This window comes from Diadema antillarum, unplaced genomic scaffold (genome assembly GCF_040938485.1).
Source record: "Diadema antillarum isolate AM-2024a unplaced genomic scaffold, OU_Dant_1.0 scf00000036, whole genome shotgun sequence".
NCBI lineage: Eukaryota > Metazoa > Echinodermata > Echinoidea > Diadematoida > Diadematidae > Diadema > Diadema antillarum.
The window spans coordinates 2088587-2106865 of record NW_027270925.1 but is presented as its reverse complement, the minus strand read 5'-3'; the positions used below and the strand labels follow the sequence as shown (position 1 = coordinate 2106865).

The window sequence follows — 18279 nt, the reverse complement described above, 5'->3', positions numbered from 1 at the left end:
AATTATACAATTAACATTATAAACTAATTCTTTCACTATAAATAGAATTTCACCAGATAAAGAAAGTGGACTGTGCTCTTTTCGTTTGCCAAACTGAAATCGAAGGAAACTGCCATAAAATTGTTGCATTTGTATCACTCATATTCTAAAGCATAGTCCCTAATGCTTTCGTCGGCAGCAGAGAGCCCACCTCTCTAAGAAAAAAAAAATCGAGGGAAAATATTCACTCTTGAAGGAGTGAATACAAAAAAGAGTGAATTTTTAGTAGAAATATTTATTTTCACTCGTTTTGGAGTGACCTCAGGGATCACTCGAAGATTTTGAAGTGATCCCAATGGTTACTCTAAAACGAGTGAAAATGAATATTTTCACTCAATCTAATTTCACTCAAAATTCACTCTTTTTTGTATTCACTCCTTCAAGAGTGAATATTTTCACTCGATTTTTTTAGAGAGTAAACCGCTTAACCCTTTCTGTGTCAACGAGTTAATCATGTGCACAAATTTCATTTACATGCCAATATGGGTAAGAAATTCTTGCGGAGTGCATCGGGAAAAATCTCATCACCGGCGATGACATCATCACCCCATCTTTATTTCCGTTTTTTTTTTAAATCTCTCCCTTTTTTCTTTGTTGTTGTTGCCGTTGTTGGATTGAGTGCGACGGCTCCTAAGCTAGCCACAGCCTAACTGGTTGCAATTATTTCGAGTAATTAGTTATAGATAAGATGCCGAGCTGGTTCATAAAATTATTCAATGTTGTCAGGTATATAAACAAACAGGCAGATCAACAAAATAACAGCATCGTCAGAATTATTCAGTCATTCAGTCATTCATTCAAATATCTTTATTGGTCTATGTCTATTACGTACACACACACACAGACACACACACACACACACACACAGTGCCAACATTCATGATAACATTGTCAATGATTGTATTGGGAGAGAATGTATAGCCCTAAAATGTACGTGCTGTGTGCATTTAAAGCGGTATTCTTATTACCACAAGACTGTAGTAACATAAAGCTTCTCAGTTATTCTCAATTACTAGTATTATTCTCGAAGAGATTCGTCTGACTCGAAATCTGTCCGACTTAGTTTTGAACGAGAACTTCGTTCGTGTCCACCGATACTTTAAGTCGAAGTGTTGACTGCGGTGCGCCCACTGGCATACAATGTAGGAGCCTACTCCTAAATGGTATTTTGAGTCCATTTGGGGTCGAGGAATTCAGATAAGTACTTAGTAAACCTTGGGAGACAGATAAAGTATTATGAAATAAAATGCTCATTTGTGGTGTTACATTAACACAAAAGATTGTCACTTCAAAACATAATTTACTTTTAAAGTAATTATCTCCTGTTCTTCTTGCTGATTTTAATCTTCAACGAGACGAACAAGAACTTTCAGATAACGAACTTGATTTTTGAAAAAAAAAATGTTAACATAATTACATCACCGTAACATCAGAGGGTGTGGTCTCCTGTTCACAATCGAAGGGTGTTATACCATTGAAATTAACAGCAGCAATGTCAAATCAACACCATGCAGTGTCATTGTTGAATTAACTGAATCAGCGTGATATTGTGACGTCACACATTGCCCTTCCGACAGGTGTTTATGTCTCTATCATATATCTTTACAATTACGATGCATTGAACATATTCTGTTAGCGTAACAATCTGAACTATTCAGAGTGCACAAATACAAAAAAATATACACGGCTGAGTTATTCATTAAGATTCGTTTATTGATTTAGATCAGGGGTGTTATTTCTATCGATTCCAAAACTTTCAAATTCCTGTGTGATAACAATTCTCCGTTCATAAATGACAATTTTACTCTTACAGATTCTTTAATATACATCAATGCATTTGCTTACTTGCATTATGTGCATAGGTGATCCTTATCCCTGTTTAGCTATAAAATTGTTAGGTTGGATCTTTAAGGCTATTTTTTTTCTTTTCAAATGATGATGTATATTTTCGATAGTGACATGGACATGATGAAACTCACGGATCATAATCAAAATGATCGGTTTGCTTTGACAAGAGATCATGACTAAAATTAACTTCCTTACCCACACTATTAGGAATATTGAGCAGACGATATCATAACATTTTACGCAGTACACTACTGACTCCCGCCAAAGTTAAACAATATCATATAATCAACCTCAAATTGTTTAATGATTTGTCCTTTTGTAAATCACTTAACAAGCTTATTATGTTTTTTTTTCTTTTAGCAGTACTATATCGCTATTTGATTCTCCATAAGTACTCGGAAAAGGACTACAATCTCTTTGACTGTATAGCTGTATATGATACCCAAGCTGAATATTGAATATATCTATATATACATGTACTCCTATAATTAGTTCTTAGTTATCCATCATATATCTTCATAATAGTAGTTACGTGTTTTTTTTTTACGATGAGTCACCTCTTGTGAAATCCATATTGGTACTATTTACAAATATTGGCATTATTTTGGGTGACCTAAGTTCAAAAATTGACACAGTCATTCAGAATTTGACATGACGAAGCTGAATAGACGCACAGTGACATGACAAACGTCAGTCAACAATTTCATTCACTCTTACATGCTTCGAAGAAATTGATTTTCTTTTTCTTTTTCAAAACAAGCCATGACAGCAAAGTTTGTCCAAGGCGTCAGCAGCTGCGCCTTTGAAAAGCTTAGATGATAGAAACAAGATGTATATTGTATTTTTGTTTTCTTCCACTGACACCACCAAATTATATTAAAACCTATGAAGCGGCAATCACATCCCCATCATTTAAAAATCAACAGTTGTGGTAAATCCTAATCCCTCCACAACATTGACACAATCTATAGTGATCATGATCAGATTGAGACCTTCATCATAAATCAGACTTATACGTGATACGTGATCTTATTTACAATATGTAAATTACACAATTATCTACACTATTAATTCTGAAATCATGCGATATTCTTCTCTTTTTATTCTTTGATTTTTTGATTGAATTCCGGCATGCAGCCATACACGAAATCTTCTTGATTACAGACGCTTAGTTTAACAAGTGATAGTGCACGAGGATGGATGCCTACACCAAAAAGGAAATTAGATAAATAAATAAATTCATTAATAAATAAACAAGAAATAAAAAGATAAGATTCAACAACTATCAAGTATGGTTTCACAACCTATTTGTTTACTGGACAACAGGTATGATAGTGAGAAATTAAAGAAATGTTTTCAACTAACGATAGAGTGATAATAGAAATAATGATGATGATGATGATGATGATGATGATGATAATAATAATAATAATAATAATAATAATGATAATGATAGGACAGACATGCAACGGCAACTTTCCCCACTGGTTTTGTTTTGAGTGAACGAGATGTATGCAATCGCTATGTGGTCCACTTTTCCTTTAATATGATGACAAGAACAAAGATGAGCTATTTTACCGAATTGAATCAATGTATATTGCACGAGCACCCCTGTTGTGTTTTCGACCAAGCACCGAGATTTTTACTATTACCAACCGTAGAAATAAATACATAAAAAGATTAATAGGTAATAATGATAATAATGTTTGTAAAAGTAATAACAACAAGAATAATAATACTTCATCATTATCACCATAATAATGACAAAGGTAAATGACGAGAATAATTATAGTAATAACACGTAAAATAAAACAATGATGTCATTTGAAGAAAATTTGAATGATTATCACTGAAATAAATCACGGACAAGAATTGTTCAAATAAGAGATTTCCTTGATTTCAAAACATTTCCTCCTTATCTTTCCTTCACCATTTCATTATAGAAATCCTGCTGAATGTCTCCAAGTGATGTGAGAAGTGTCGGCTTTGAACCTAAACATGTACAAAGTTAAAAACAACAAAAATTGAGCGGTCCGTTGCCCCCCCCCCCCCCCCAGCAAACAGAACGTATAACTGATGATTGAATTGAACAGAACCTATAGCATGGTGAAGGAGAAAATCAATGCTGATTATTATGCAACCATCCTTTCGTCTACATCACTGGCTTGGAGCCGGAGTAGAGTGGGGCTTTCTTGGCCACCACGGAGTGCAGGCGGGGTTGATTGTAGATGTAGGGGTTGACGTATGCGTTCTGAGGAGGATAGAAGAAAGAGCATGGCATTGAGAGATTAATTAATCAAGTCGTTCGGGTGGAAGTTGAACTCTCATTACTCTGTATTGGTAAAACATGTTTTGCGTCTTAATGCTATGCATCATACAGGAAATGTTTCGAAGCATTAGAAAATGAGTGACTTCCCGCAAAATCATACCCCACTCAATTTAACTCTCAGAGAGTATAGTGTGAGAATAGAATTCCCGAGAAAATTTTTATGCAAGGTTGTGTTCTTTCAGATAGTGACTGTGTAATTTTCAAAGGTTTAAAATAATTATAATCATGCTTAATTGTTTTTTTCTCGTCCATTTGAACATCATTATACACTATTACAGCTCAGTCTACAAAGTCAGACAATCTTCGAAATTGAGACACCAGTATGTGGGTGCACGTCACGAGCTCAATACTCACGAGTCATACTGTCCACGACTCATACAACCCACGAGTTATACAGCTCACGAGCCATACAGCCCACGAGTTAGGCACTAAATGAACAAGACCCACGAACTCAACGTCAACTGAAATATACCTCGACTGGCTAGACACTTACAGGCAAATAAGGCCCATGATTTCGACAATAGGCAAATTAGGAGCACGACTTCGACACTACGCAAAAAGACCCACCAGCCGGACATTAAATCATGGAGCTCTTTTTTTTTTCCTAATGTCGAGTTCAAGGGCCTCGTGGGTTGTAGGGACCTATTACTCGTGAGTGTATATTGACTCATGGATATAGATCTTTTTAAATGTCAAGCTCGTGGGCCGTATGACTCGTGGGTGACGAGCTCATATGGAATGACCCCATTAAATATGAAATGAACAGTGCATTTTTACAATGACAACGTTTCGATCCTTACCATCATATTCGGAGATTTCTTGGCTACGTTATTCAGCATGTTGCCTTCCAGAAATGGATTAGCGCTCTACACAGGGAGCAAATCAAACAAACGGACACACACGGCATTTGAGAAAGGTGTTGCATATAAAAACAAAGCTCAATCAATATTGTTGTTACGAATATGAAAGACTTTGTTATGTACAGAAACCCAATACATGCATGCCAATAATTATTTTGCTGGTCGTCCAGTGCTCACTCCTTCTTATTCATTGATTCTAAGGAAGGGGTAACATATTCATCGCGGGAGAAGGGATTCCATTTTTACATTGTGTCAATTTCCGCAATGAGAGTAATTCACTTCCAAGATTTCCCTATAGAGGTTGATAACATTCCGAAAGGGATTTATATATTTTTTTTTAAATCTACAAAACATCTACATAAAAAAGAAGACAAAATAACTATCCGCATGGTTATATATATTGCTTATAGAAATACTTACTTGTTATTGATTTTGATGTTTGCAAGAAAGAAAATCTGCAAAACCCTCTATATTTTTGTTTGATGACGCCATCGGTTTAGAACTGTAGACAATGTTTTCAAGTATTGGAAAATGGAGTCATGATATAAAATTGTTGGTCAACAATTTTATATAGTGTGTTACAGTCTGCAGAAAGCACAGAGAAGAAATCTGTACTGGAATTCCTTCATGAATGTGATAAGCACTCTGAAGAAATGAAAATTTCATGATCATTTTTTTTTTCTAGAGAGATTACTATTAGATTGAACCAACAACAATAACCACAAACTCTGTTTTTACATAATTATGTATAGCAATATTATGACAAAAAGATAACTTTGAGTGGTGTATCGGCGGAGTACGCAGAAATAGTGAAGCATGCAGAAAACGGGATAATCTAAAAGGTGTTCCAATCGCTTAAAGTGCAATTAAAATAAAAGAGTAGCATTCATTCAAATGATTTACTTACCCTCTTGTAGACAGGGGTTTTCTTGGCCGAGTGGTCAGCCCGCTTGTTTCCGGTGGAATACTTATTCTATATTTGTACACACAGTGGAGAGAATTTAAAACTTGGGATGATCATCACCTCTCTATTAGTCATAACATGTCTATAATCAATAATAATGCTCTTGAAGACAGCTATCATGTTGGATTTTCTTTTCAGAACAACAATGCCAGCAGGAGTAAGAAGTTTATCCGCTTCGCCTAAGCTGCCATTTGATTTACTCTTTTGCTGAAACGTGGAGTGGAACTGAAAAAGAGAAAGACGCGAATACATGATAAAAGCGAACAAGTAAGCATTTTTGCAACTTCATCAACATAGGATAATAGGTAGCATGGGATACCCAATGACGTCATACTATGATATTCTTCCCCCCCCCCCAATATTGTATGAAAATGTCAGTCGTTCATTCACGGTAGTTGGTTCATGAAAAATTCATATATAGGTGCCTATGAGCTAGTACAAGCTATAGTTCAAAACAAAGATCGTCGATCATTGGTCAGCGTAAGAGATATCTTCCTATGAAACTTCAATTTCAATTTCAATTTCAATAGTGTATTTATTTCCATCATCAAAAAGAAAAGAAAAAGTTGACATAATCCAAAGTGATACAATTTTTCATTTTTCTTACACTCGTCTGATAAAGGATTTTTTTTTCAAATACAATATAAAGTATATGCACGAATGATATCATAAAAAGAAACAATGGATATTGCCATGGCAATAAAAATTGTAAATAACCACAACAATAGAAAACAGTGTTCCACTAAGAAAGCCAAGCTTGTAAGACGTGGAACACTGGGACAAAACAACAACAGCACCAATTTGCCATACCAATAAAACATATTCATTTCAAATTCTTCTATATACAATTGTATACTATTGTACATTTACTCATTGATATTGATGCTGATTCTATGAACAATACTTACTAGAATATTAGAATGTAAACATATAAACTATATAACATATCACATCGCACGTCGGTGCCATATCAACCAAACTATTAGTATACGCTAAAAAAGAATAATGATCGAACTTGACGTCAATATCAATGGCGGAAAAGTATTAGAAAAGTGTTATGGAATTGTAAAGGAGAATTTGTCAATTAGTCATTAATCTGAAATTGTATGCATAAATTGATCAGACAAGCAGTGACAAGTCTTTGGTAAATACACTGTCTCACCTCTCCCTTCAAAATATTTGCATAACAAACCTATCGTAGAATTATTATTTTTGTCAGTATCAACTGTAATATCATGCACCCTGTATAAATTCATTAAAGGTCCTGTTTACCTTTGGGAGCAGTGATTTAAAAAGTGTTCAAGATATCACATTTGATGCATATGTGTAGGTCTGTTGTATGACAAAACATCCTATAACCATATAAGATTTTTGCAATAAAGCCTAAAATATAAGAAGATATCAGTATTTTTCTCATTTAACCGTAACTGTAGACTGTTTAGTCGGGAAACATTTTTATTAAAACTATTGTTCACATTTTGTGTATCTAACAATACTTAACATCGATTATGCGGATTCAAATTTTTTCAGTGGTTGTTTCTATCCCTAACTCACATTTTAGAACTATTCTAAAGCACTAATGCTGGGTTTTTGCTTATTCTGCAAATGGTAAATTATGCCTTTAAGGTGTTCGTTACAAATATAAAAAAATGTGAAGTATGTAAGGATATCATTTCTTTTTAAATTCATGTTGAAATGGATAATAACAATATCGAATTATGAATGCACTAAGAAACTTACAGTTGTCACTTCATGTACGATGCACTATTATCTAACCTTGACCAATGTCAATTTCCAAGGGAAAATACATACAAACTTCTGAATTCTATTCAATTATTCTCTTTTCTTTTGTCTGACTTAATGAAACTTTCACTCGAGCAGTTCTGTTCTTGCATTTGATTCAAATTATTAAAAATAACTTGACAACGCAGGTTGATAATTATTATTTCACGTTGAATACTGACCCTGGTCTGGGAGAAGATTTGCCTGTTTTTCAGAGATCTGGTGGACTGTTGATATCTGTTCACGAATTCTGCATCATTCGGCATGTTAGGCAGACAGCACTTAGGAGCTGTGAATTGTGACAAAAAGTTTCGAGAAATTAGCAATGCACATCAGTGATACCTACAATATCACATTCATTTGAATGGAACACAAAAGTGATGAACACAAAACTTTAAAAAAAAAACCACAAATTTATTTCTGTTCAATAGTGTGTTAGACCTTGTTTTGTAAAACTCGCTCTAGAATGTGAGAAATGTACCCCTTCCATCTCTTCCATTATACTTACTGCAGCTTGATAATATTGCAAATGATGAACAATATCATACATAAAATGTAATTTCATTTCAGTAACATACGAATATGAGGGACATTAAAGGGATTATATAGTTTTGGATGAGATGGGAATTCAGATTTTAACTTTTTACAAGATAATTTGAAAGCACTCATATGAAATAAAAAAGAGCATACAATCTAAGAGGAATTCAAAGTTTATTTGATGAAAATCGGTTTTGAAATCGCTGGGATAAAAAAAAAAGTAAAACAAGGACCTCTTTGTTTCCAGATATCTCAGCTATTTCAGATTGATTTTTTTTTTTTGTCAAATAAACATTTTATTCCTCTTGGATTGTATGCTCTTTTATATTTCAAATAAGAAGTTTTCTAATTGTCTCGTAAAAAGTTAAAACCCTAATTTCCATCTCAACCAAAACTATACCATCCCTTTAAACGTTAAAAGAAAAAAAAAAGATTATCCTGTTCCAACTGTCTAAGGACATGGAGGATAACCCTCCCATATGCATGTGGTAAACAATTCAACCTACTAGTATCTCTGACATGTCTGTATAAGACTAAATGATTAAGTACAACGATAATAATGTGCCCAACATTAGCAACTATATTTACTCAAATCACGAGATCGCTGATTTAAAAAAAGAAGAAAAGAAGTCTGCAAAAGTGATCAAAGGGGAACTCGGTGACTAGCATCGTCTTTGCAAAATATAGTAGCTAAAACGGTAGCCGATATATATATATATATATATATATATATATATATATATATATATATAAAAAGAATTAGAGGGTTAAGAAAAAAGAGTCTCTAGAGGAACTTTGCTCCCTTCCCCTAGTGGAGCACAGGGATCATGGCGCATAAATAATACCCTCTTCACCACTTCATGGCACCAACTTACCCTCGGAGCAGTCTCTCCGTTCTCCTGCGTCCCAGCCCTTCTCGCAGGCACACACCTGGTGGCGGTGGATCTTGGAGTAGACACGCATTTTATCTTTGAAGAGATGGATAGACTCATGAATCATTCATCGAAGAAGAAACGGATGTATAAGACATCGACATCGATCATTTTTCTGCCATAGTTTCATTTTGCATTTATTGATATTCATAAATCATTTGAGACCACGGTTTAGAGGACACACGGGTACCATACTGATGCTCCAAAGGTCAATTTATCGGGGGGGGGGGGGGTGGGACGTACACGTTGATAATGAACCATTCTATCATCTTCACAATACTTGATTCCATGGGAAGCCAAGTGGGACATTAAGGAGTAAAAAAAAATACAAAGTAGTATGATTTTTTTTTTCTGACAGATATGTCAATCCATTTACAAACGATCATTTACAAACGATCATTTACAAACGATCAAATTCTTCTTCTTCTTTTATCGAACGAAGCAACACCTTCCAAAATCTTTTGCCAAGGAAGCAAATACATTGAGTTATTTCTGCAAGGCGTGAAAATGGTAAGTTATCATAAATGTCACAAAGTTCTACCCGCAATTAAAGAAGATTATATTCATTTGTGTGGCAGGACAAAGAGATACTTTTTTTGTGATCATTTAAAGAACGAAAATGGCACAAAGAAACTTACAGTAAATGAACGGTAATCATGCGGACGTTTTCTCGTAATTGTATTCGATTGTTTATTTGTTTCACGAATTAGATACCAACTGTCACCCATGTCAATTCCCTATAGAGAAATAACCAAGAAGAAGGAGTTAACACTGAATTTCATTTCATTACATTATTTTCCATATACAAAGATACATTTGTTCAAAGTAACAATAGCCGTTTGTGCAAGTAGGTGAAAAAGCATATTAGAATGATGTAATAAAGTGAATACAAATACGTACATGAAATAGAAGTCCGTATTCGTCTGTCAGGATGTTCAGAAACAGGTTTCATGCTGATCGTGCTCTTATATCATGATTATTTGTTAAAAGTCTGAAAGCAAATCAAAATCGCATTTCTCCAACACTTTCCTCAAAAAACAACTGGACAATAATCATTGTGGTGTAAAATTATGGTGGTTTGGCCCTGAATATACAACTTAAGGTGAAGGAGCAACGCTTGACCATGTATTTCGGTTTTGGAGTCTGAAACCTCACAGAAAGCACAAGATGAAATAAAAAATTAAACAGAACTCCATGGTCTTACTGGTGAGATCCTCCAGCTGCGGGCAAGGGTTGGGAGGATTGTCGTACTGACTTGACACCTCCGGTATCGGGTTCTGCCTGTTGGGGATGTCACCCTCGGCTCCAAGATGCTGGACACCCTCACCGGCACCACCTTAATAGGATGAAGAGCGGAAACGTCTCTAATTTTCATGCTACATTTTAAACAGGATGATAATAAAATGAGCAGATAAAGAAAATCATTTGAAAGTAAGCTGATAGATATGAATATTTCGCACATATTCACATGTACATGAAGAGATGCATGTATACATTTCATGTAAGATAAAAGCTGCTGAAAAGCATCATAATCTATACATTTTCATTGGTATCTTCAAAAATATTTCTTGTTATAAAATGAGTGCAGTATCGCTGAAAAGATTTTCATCTTTCTCTAATAATTTAGATGATGCCCCTACGTGAAAAAAAAATGAAAACGGCGTGTGTCTTTTTTTTTCTTCAAACCTTGTATAATATGTACATGGTATACGTGTTGTATTGAGTATAATAGTATTATGCGTTATGTGTAGGCGTATAAATATGTGTGTGTGTGTGTTGTGTGTGTGCGTTGATGAGTAGGCGTATAAATGTGTGTGTGTGTGTGTGTGTGTGTGTGTGTGTGTGTGTGTGTGTGTGAATCTCCGTACTGTGGACAATGTATATTAGTGAAAGTAAAAGACACCAACCAGCAATGAATGTCAGCGGGGGAATCACAACTTTCGAGTTGGTGGCGGTATTTTCCAGGTCACGTGGTGACGGGCCGACTGGAAAATCGTAGTAGTTGCCTCCCATGAGCAGGTCCTTCAAGGCGAGCTTGTCCTTCAGGGACAAACCAACGAATTCACTCCCGACAAGAGCCCCGAGGAGCAGCAGGTTCAAGATGACGTAGAGCATCCCTGTGGGGAAGAGAACGCCCACAAACAGAATGATAGAGAGAGAAGTGCTTTAAAAACAAAACAAAACAAAAACCACACACACAAGACTCGAAAATACAATACAAACAAATTAAAACAACAACAACAACACCAATTAAGATAAAACAAAAAAAAAAAACCCAAAGAAAATCAAAAACAAACAGGTGATATAGAACAAAGGATTAAACAGGATGTGACGCATAAACATGGTTTATGTCGTTTACCAATCGCACATTAATCTGTCACGTGCATGGACCGTGGCGCCGAGATAGATGGCGTAATTATGTAAATCGCTCTCACTTTGAAACCACTGACTAACTGCATGCAGATGATGATAATTACAGCACATTTTCTGATGGAGGACAAAAGGACAGGAAAATTGTGCAAACTCGTGAAGATTTAAACGAAGAAGAAGTTTGTCTGAGAGAATGCTCTTTTTAGTTCGTCTGAGAGAATGTCTTTTCAGTGGGTCCCTTTTTTTCACACAGTGCATATTTTCACTATCCTTACCGCAGCAACTATTGCAATGTATCGCTACTGTAGGTTTTTTTTTCAGTTATTCTTGTTTTTCTCTGTACAACTTTACATGCATTGTTTCTGTCACTCAAGAAAGTGAGACTTACGTTTATATTATTTCATTGTGGAAAAACGAAATAAATTTGAACTTGAACTTGAATGCAAATGCAAATGCAATACTTAAAATGCTCTCTGGTAGACCAGTCAAGACATCGGAATCAATTTTACGCTATCTCCATCGCAGAACATACATAATCAACCAGAAAAGGAAGGAAGCAAAAGAGGTATACAAAAACCACACTTTGCGATATCAGAGGAAGATATCTATTCCCAATGCAAAACTTAGGTCCAGCCTGGACTTAATCTGAAACATGTTATTTTGATACCAACTGCTATTAATGACATTTCATATACAAATGTTGAGAGGTCGCCTCCCGTTATGTATATCAGCGAAGATTCAATTTTCATCATGTTTCCGTAATTCCGTTTCAAAACAAAGTGGTGTGCAAGCAACACACCATTCCAAAAATACCATGGATTTGTCAGCTTTCATCTTCAGTGCATGGGTTTAACTACAAATCATCCCGTACGCTGTGCAGTTGGGTACTTCGAGATTTTAATGAAATGAGATTGTCGTATAATCATCATCACATTTTACACTCTCTTAAGACAGAGTCTCAAATGAGATGAAGAAGACAATAACCAGGACCGACAGGAATAATGGAGTACACAGAATTCCTATACAAACTAATCTTGTCCCATGCATGGATTGAACAGAAAAGCAGAAAACATATCAGCCGAAGCCTAGAATTCAGCTTACAAATCATATGTATAACTGTAATGTGGAAGAAATCAAGTTTGAGGTGGAGGTTGCCCTCTACTTCTCCTCTTTATGAAGCTTTCGGCCTGTCATGGCCGTAATCAGGATCTACCAAGAGAACACATTAAAGTAATTGTCTAGATGGTATAATGAGCCATAATGTAATAAGTGCAATATCATACACAGATATATTCACCAAATCATATTCATTCAATCATGGAACTTGATTTTGTTAGCATTCACTGTAACATTTTGTTGACAGATCATGAGTCTGTACATGGTATTACATATCCGCACATTGCTGTGATGCAAGACGTCCCACAATTAACCAAAGTATTTATTTCCCCATGTAATTCCATACAATGTCATCATTGCTACCACACCCATGACACCTGATTGGAAAGTAAACATAATTCAGAAGTTGTTTCAGTTATCTGATTCTTTTGACAATATCCAAATATATATGCTGACTCAGATAACACTAAATCGGCTAAATGTATGACTGTACCCATCATACTTCATGTGGAAATTGATGGTGAAGTACGATTATCGTACTTTGCAAGTATGATATATAGGAATTGAATCTATTTTTTTTTTGTATGATACACATCACTTTTCTGTTTATGAGATAATGTTAGGTTGAATCTTATTGTTGAAGTAATGGATTGATTTGTGTAAAGGTAATTGTTATTGAATTAAACGATATTACACTGTATAACATTGCAATTATTACATCATGGCACATTATGCCATCTCGACAATTATTGAAATAATACTGTATGTTCTCTTGGTAGATTCTGATGAAGGCCACACATCATGCCGAAAGTTTGAATAAAGGGAAAAGTAGAGAGGAACGTCCACCTCAAACTTGATTTCTTCCACATATTCAAGCTTCGCAATGAGACACCCCGTGCGTTTCGATCGGGATCGATCTCTCGCATATATATATATATATATATATATATATATATATATATATATGTATGTATATATATGTATATATATATATTATATTCACATACATATTTCTTAATCTTACTTTGCAGATAAGTTACCCCATTGCAAGGATAGGTAAAACTTTGGCAAAAGACATCTGTGGCACCTGGCCGTGTGTCATCTTAACTTGTCTCTGACTGGAAAACACATCGCAAATATATAACTCAATAGCTAGATGTGACTCAAACGAACTTAAGATAGATCAAAACTTTATATAACGATTTGTTACAAAGTCAGACTGTAACGTCAGGTTTTACGCACGCCTATTTGAAAGTTCTCATAATCAGAACACGTACGATAACAATTTCACCACAAGAATAAAAGTACTGCACTTTATAAACTTAAATATTTTATATTGCATCGTTTGACTGCCATCATACACTAAATCATTAGAATTACCATCTGTCATTGTAGTCACCCATCTTGTAATACAGGGGCCGCGGAAGGTTTTGCAGTGTGTGTGTGTGTGTGTGTGTGTGTGTGTGTATGCGCTCCCTTTCCGCGGCCCCTGTGATACATGTCAGTATCATGCCTAAACAACATTAATGAGGACAGAACGTTGTTTGTTGTTTCACTCACACTAACAACCGCGATGATATAAATACACCCAGGAATTAAACTGCTTCTTATAGTTATCGCAAGACCCAACTATGGTGGATCCTTAGGAAATTATGACTGTTGAAATTGATTTTAATAAATGATCTGTGGAGATTCTGAGGTCGAATTGGCTTACGAGATTACGTGATAGCAGCATTTATGCAAATTACCATGTGGTAAGGCATACAGTTGTAATCGAATCTTTGCAGTGGCGGATGCATTTGACCGCCATATTGTGCATTTCAGCATCATACACGTATATTCCTCTTTGTGCTATAGAGCATGTGTTGCGCTCCACGCCAACCACCTTCAGACAGATGGACGAGTGGCGGTGACTTGGGCAAATCAATTTCAACAACGACAAAAAAAAAGTAAATAAGTAATAAAAAGCAGAGGACTCAGTTTATCATGTTACAGAAATAAGTGGAGAGGCTGGTGTCAGGATCTTGAAATTCAATGGATTTCATCGACAGATGACCAAATGTCCAAATAACTGAGTAACAGCTTCCATTTTAATGCAAATGTACACCTTTTTCACGTCAAGCAGACAGAAATTAGCACACGTAGCACAAAAATAGGAATATGGAAATATACTTACTGATTGAAGATGCTTGCCCGCGGTGATGAGAACAGTGATTTTGATGATTTGAAGGTAAAATATGCGAGACGGTATAATAATTTTGCCCAAAAGCAGACAGACAGTGCAATGCTGTTGGATGGCGGACACGTAGGATGTTTTCAGAAGCCCCGAGACGCAGGTACTGCGCACGACACTATTATAACCATTCCTCCTTCTCCCAACGCACGCATCCCGAGCATCATCATCATTATCCACGGCGACGACATGACGTCATCTTATTACAGATGCGCTTCTCGGTCCACGTATAAGACATGCATGAATGCATTGGAGGCGAGTCCACCACGCACACACTTCATCTAACGGGAATTATGAGTCCACTGCTATAGACACGTTCATCACAGATAGCAAATACACTGACTTTGTGTATGACACATTTCGCTAATACGATGCTCTAGAGATTAATTAGTGGAACCACCTGCTACAAAATCTGCTATATTTTTGACACTCTATAAATGAATGTGCATTAGAGCACACTCTATCTTGGTGAGACATCAGTATAGCCTAACGGATTATGTAAGCAGAGCCTTATAAGAGATAACTTAGAAAAACAGGATGTTTTGTTCATCTAAAAGGAATTTCTTTTCCTTGACCTTTCAGAGTGGTATGTAGCTGTTTGCAACCTGCTCATTGCTTTGTTTGTGTGTAGATGTTTTTCGTTCAGATTGAGTGTAACCCTGAAAGAGAAGCATGTGACGCGTTGAAAATTACGTACAAACATCAAATTTTGTTGGAGGTTGATAACGCATTTTTTACTGGTCTCCCCTTTTCATCTCTTGTGTAGTAGAACCAACATGCTAACTAATCTCTCCCCCTCTCTCTCTAACATATGTTGTATAGGCCTATATGTATACATAAATATATTATATAAACACACACACACACACACACACACACACACACACACACACACACACACACACATATATATATATACAAAATAGATACATATATATACATATACATATATATATATATATACGTATATATATATATATATATATATATATATATATATATATATATATATACATTGTTGTTTAATCATGACTTTATACAAGTTCAAGTGTGAGAATAACAAATATACAAAAGAACCAGGTCCACCGTTTCATTCAAAACAAATGGCAGGTTTAGACACGTACATGGGGGTACAAAACAACAATATTAGAGTTTACATTATTGCAACCCATATCGCACATAGAATATCAAATATTACCGGTGATCAATCAATTAAAAAAAATCAATACATAATACTATTTCTGTGTTACAATAACATCAGTGATGTAGTTATCATCCACAGTATTAATACAATAATCCGCATTAAAATGTAATATAATAAATTATACAAATACACATATAGGCATACATATATACCCAAAAAAAAAAAACCTACATAAACCTTATTATCATAATCATCTCATCAAATCTTCACCAACGTTAATCCATGCAAAAGCAACTTAAAACTTGATTGATTTATAATCAATGACAACTATCGGATAAGATGGTTTGAAATCAATGGCAAAGTTGTCATCGATTTGGGGACTTACGATTCAAATCGATTGCAACTCTTTATCTAGGGTAAATAGTGCATGCAAAAGAGACTAAACATATTTCAAGAATATATGGGGGCACATAGATTTTTTTTTTTTAAAGAGACAATTAATACGGCATAAAGATTTTCTCTTTTGATTTTAAAGTGTTTCATACCAGAATTGCAGAACACTGAAGTTTGTGTTATGAATGTCAGGTTTATCACAAGAACCCTCTGTATGACTTTGAAATTACACAGTAATTTTTATTTTGTTTTGTTCTTGTGGTATAAAGTACATATACATTGTATTGGCATACAGAAATGACAGACATCAACATCTCTACTTGCACTGTACTTTTAAACTTCATGTATTCCACCAGCACAAATCTAAAACAATGCACAGACCACAGAGAACACAGACTTCAATGTGTGTATTTTGCATTTAATTTGCATTCCTCTCAAAATAAGATATCCATGAAGATTAAGCAATGTTAAACTCACGGGTAACATCATTTCTTCATGTCACTGATTAGATTAAATTTGTTGCAGAAAAGAAAAGTACATAGGTGTCACAGATGATGTTCACCCATTCCATCACAAACAATTGCACTTTCATCCAAATAATAATTTTCAGCATAGGAAACCGAAGAAAACACACATTATATATATCGCCCACTGTGTAGGTATACCACATGCAGTCTCTTCTTGAATATACACAAATTATTATACACAAATTCATAATACATTGTACATTTTTTTACATCTTAATGATATATCGTGAAAACTTAGTGGTCTTCAGTAAAATTAAATACAAATATGACAAACCTGTTCTTCACTGAACTCCTGCCAATTTGAAACTGTCAAAAGCTGACTAATTTGGGATTTTGTCTCGATTACTTTTATTCTACATTGTATAAACATTGATTTATCCAGAGATTTTTTCTGAAGGATGTTATTTTATCTTTAATCCTTTCTCATTTTTTTTCTCTTTTTTTTTGGGGGGGGGGTGGGGGAACTATGCTGCAATACTGTTTTAAGTTTCAATGTTAATTTTCTGTGGACGTCCAAAATGTTCTGCAATAAACGTCACTTCCATCTGTTAGTTCAGCTTCCTGAAATCACTCCTAATAATCTATAAGGATAGTCATCAATATCATTCATGAAAGGATAAATGAAACAATGTTGTAAGAATTCAATTCATTTAATATCATCAATCTTGTATGTACAGAAGTTTACATAATACATATACACATAATGAACTTTGTTCTAGTTAAAACATTGGCATAGTTTTGGTAGCAAAAATTGTTTGTTCTCCACATTTTTGTACATGTAAACAAAATCAAATTCATTATTTATTGAAGGAGACAGCAACACGGCAATGATGAAACAAAAACTTGGTGAAAACACAAATGTGTGGAACTTGTATGGGCACGTATGAAAATATGCTTGCAAAAAAATTAATGCCAATCATATTGTTGGTATGTATGAATATACAGCGCTATCAAATGAAGTCTCCATTCTTAATCCTTAGAAAAATTTGTAACTTTCAACATTTTGCTTCACACAGAATAAATGTTCAAAACTACAGGGGTAAATATGAAGTCTGTGTTACTTCCAGGAGAACACTATGTTACTCTGCACATATGAAATATCACATGAAAGAGCAATATTTGTTCCCATATTTGACAATGGCCTATGGAAAATCCAATTTCGTTTAAGCATCTTCCTGCTAAGAGAAATACAAATATCTATATGT

At 34.9% G+C, this 18279-nt stretch overlaps 1 protein-coding gene across 2 annotated transcripts; it reads right to left on the bottom strand.

The window, feature by feature from the left end:
- Nucleotides 1-1750: 1750 nt before the first annotated feature.
- Nucleotides 1751-15292, bottom strand: LOC139745156 (uncharacterized). Of its 2 annotated transcripts, none has more exons than XM_071655576.1 (8): nt 14950-15292; nt 11199-11408; nt 10496-10627; nt 9235-9327; nt 8005-8111; nt 5984-6049; nt 5017-5082; nt 1751-4138 (listed from the first exon to the last, which is right to left on the bottom strand). In XM_071655576.1, exons 2-8 carry the CDS (start codon nt 11404-11406, stop codon nt 4040-4042), a joined length of 771 nt encoding a protein of 256 aa, XP_071511677.1. In that variant the 5' UTR covers nt 11407-11408; nt 14950-15292; the 3' UTR covers nt 1751-4039. The 2 variants fall into 2 exon arrangements, with proteins under 2 accessions (XP_071511677.1, XP_071511674.1); XM_071655573.1 differs by having other exon boundaries at nt 14954-15284.
- Nucleotides 15293-18279: the final 2987 nt, after the last annotated feature.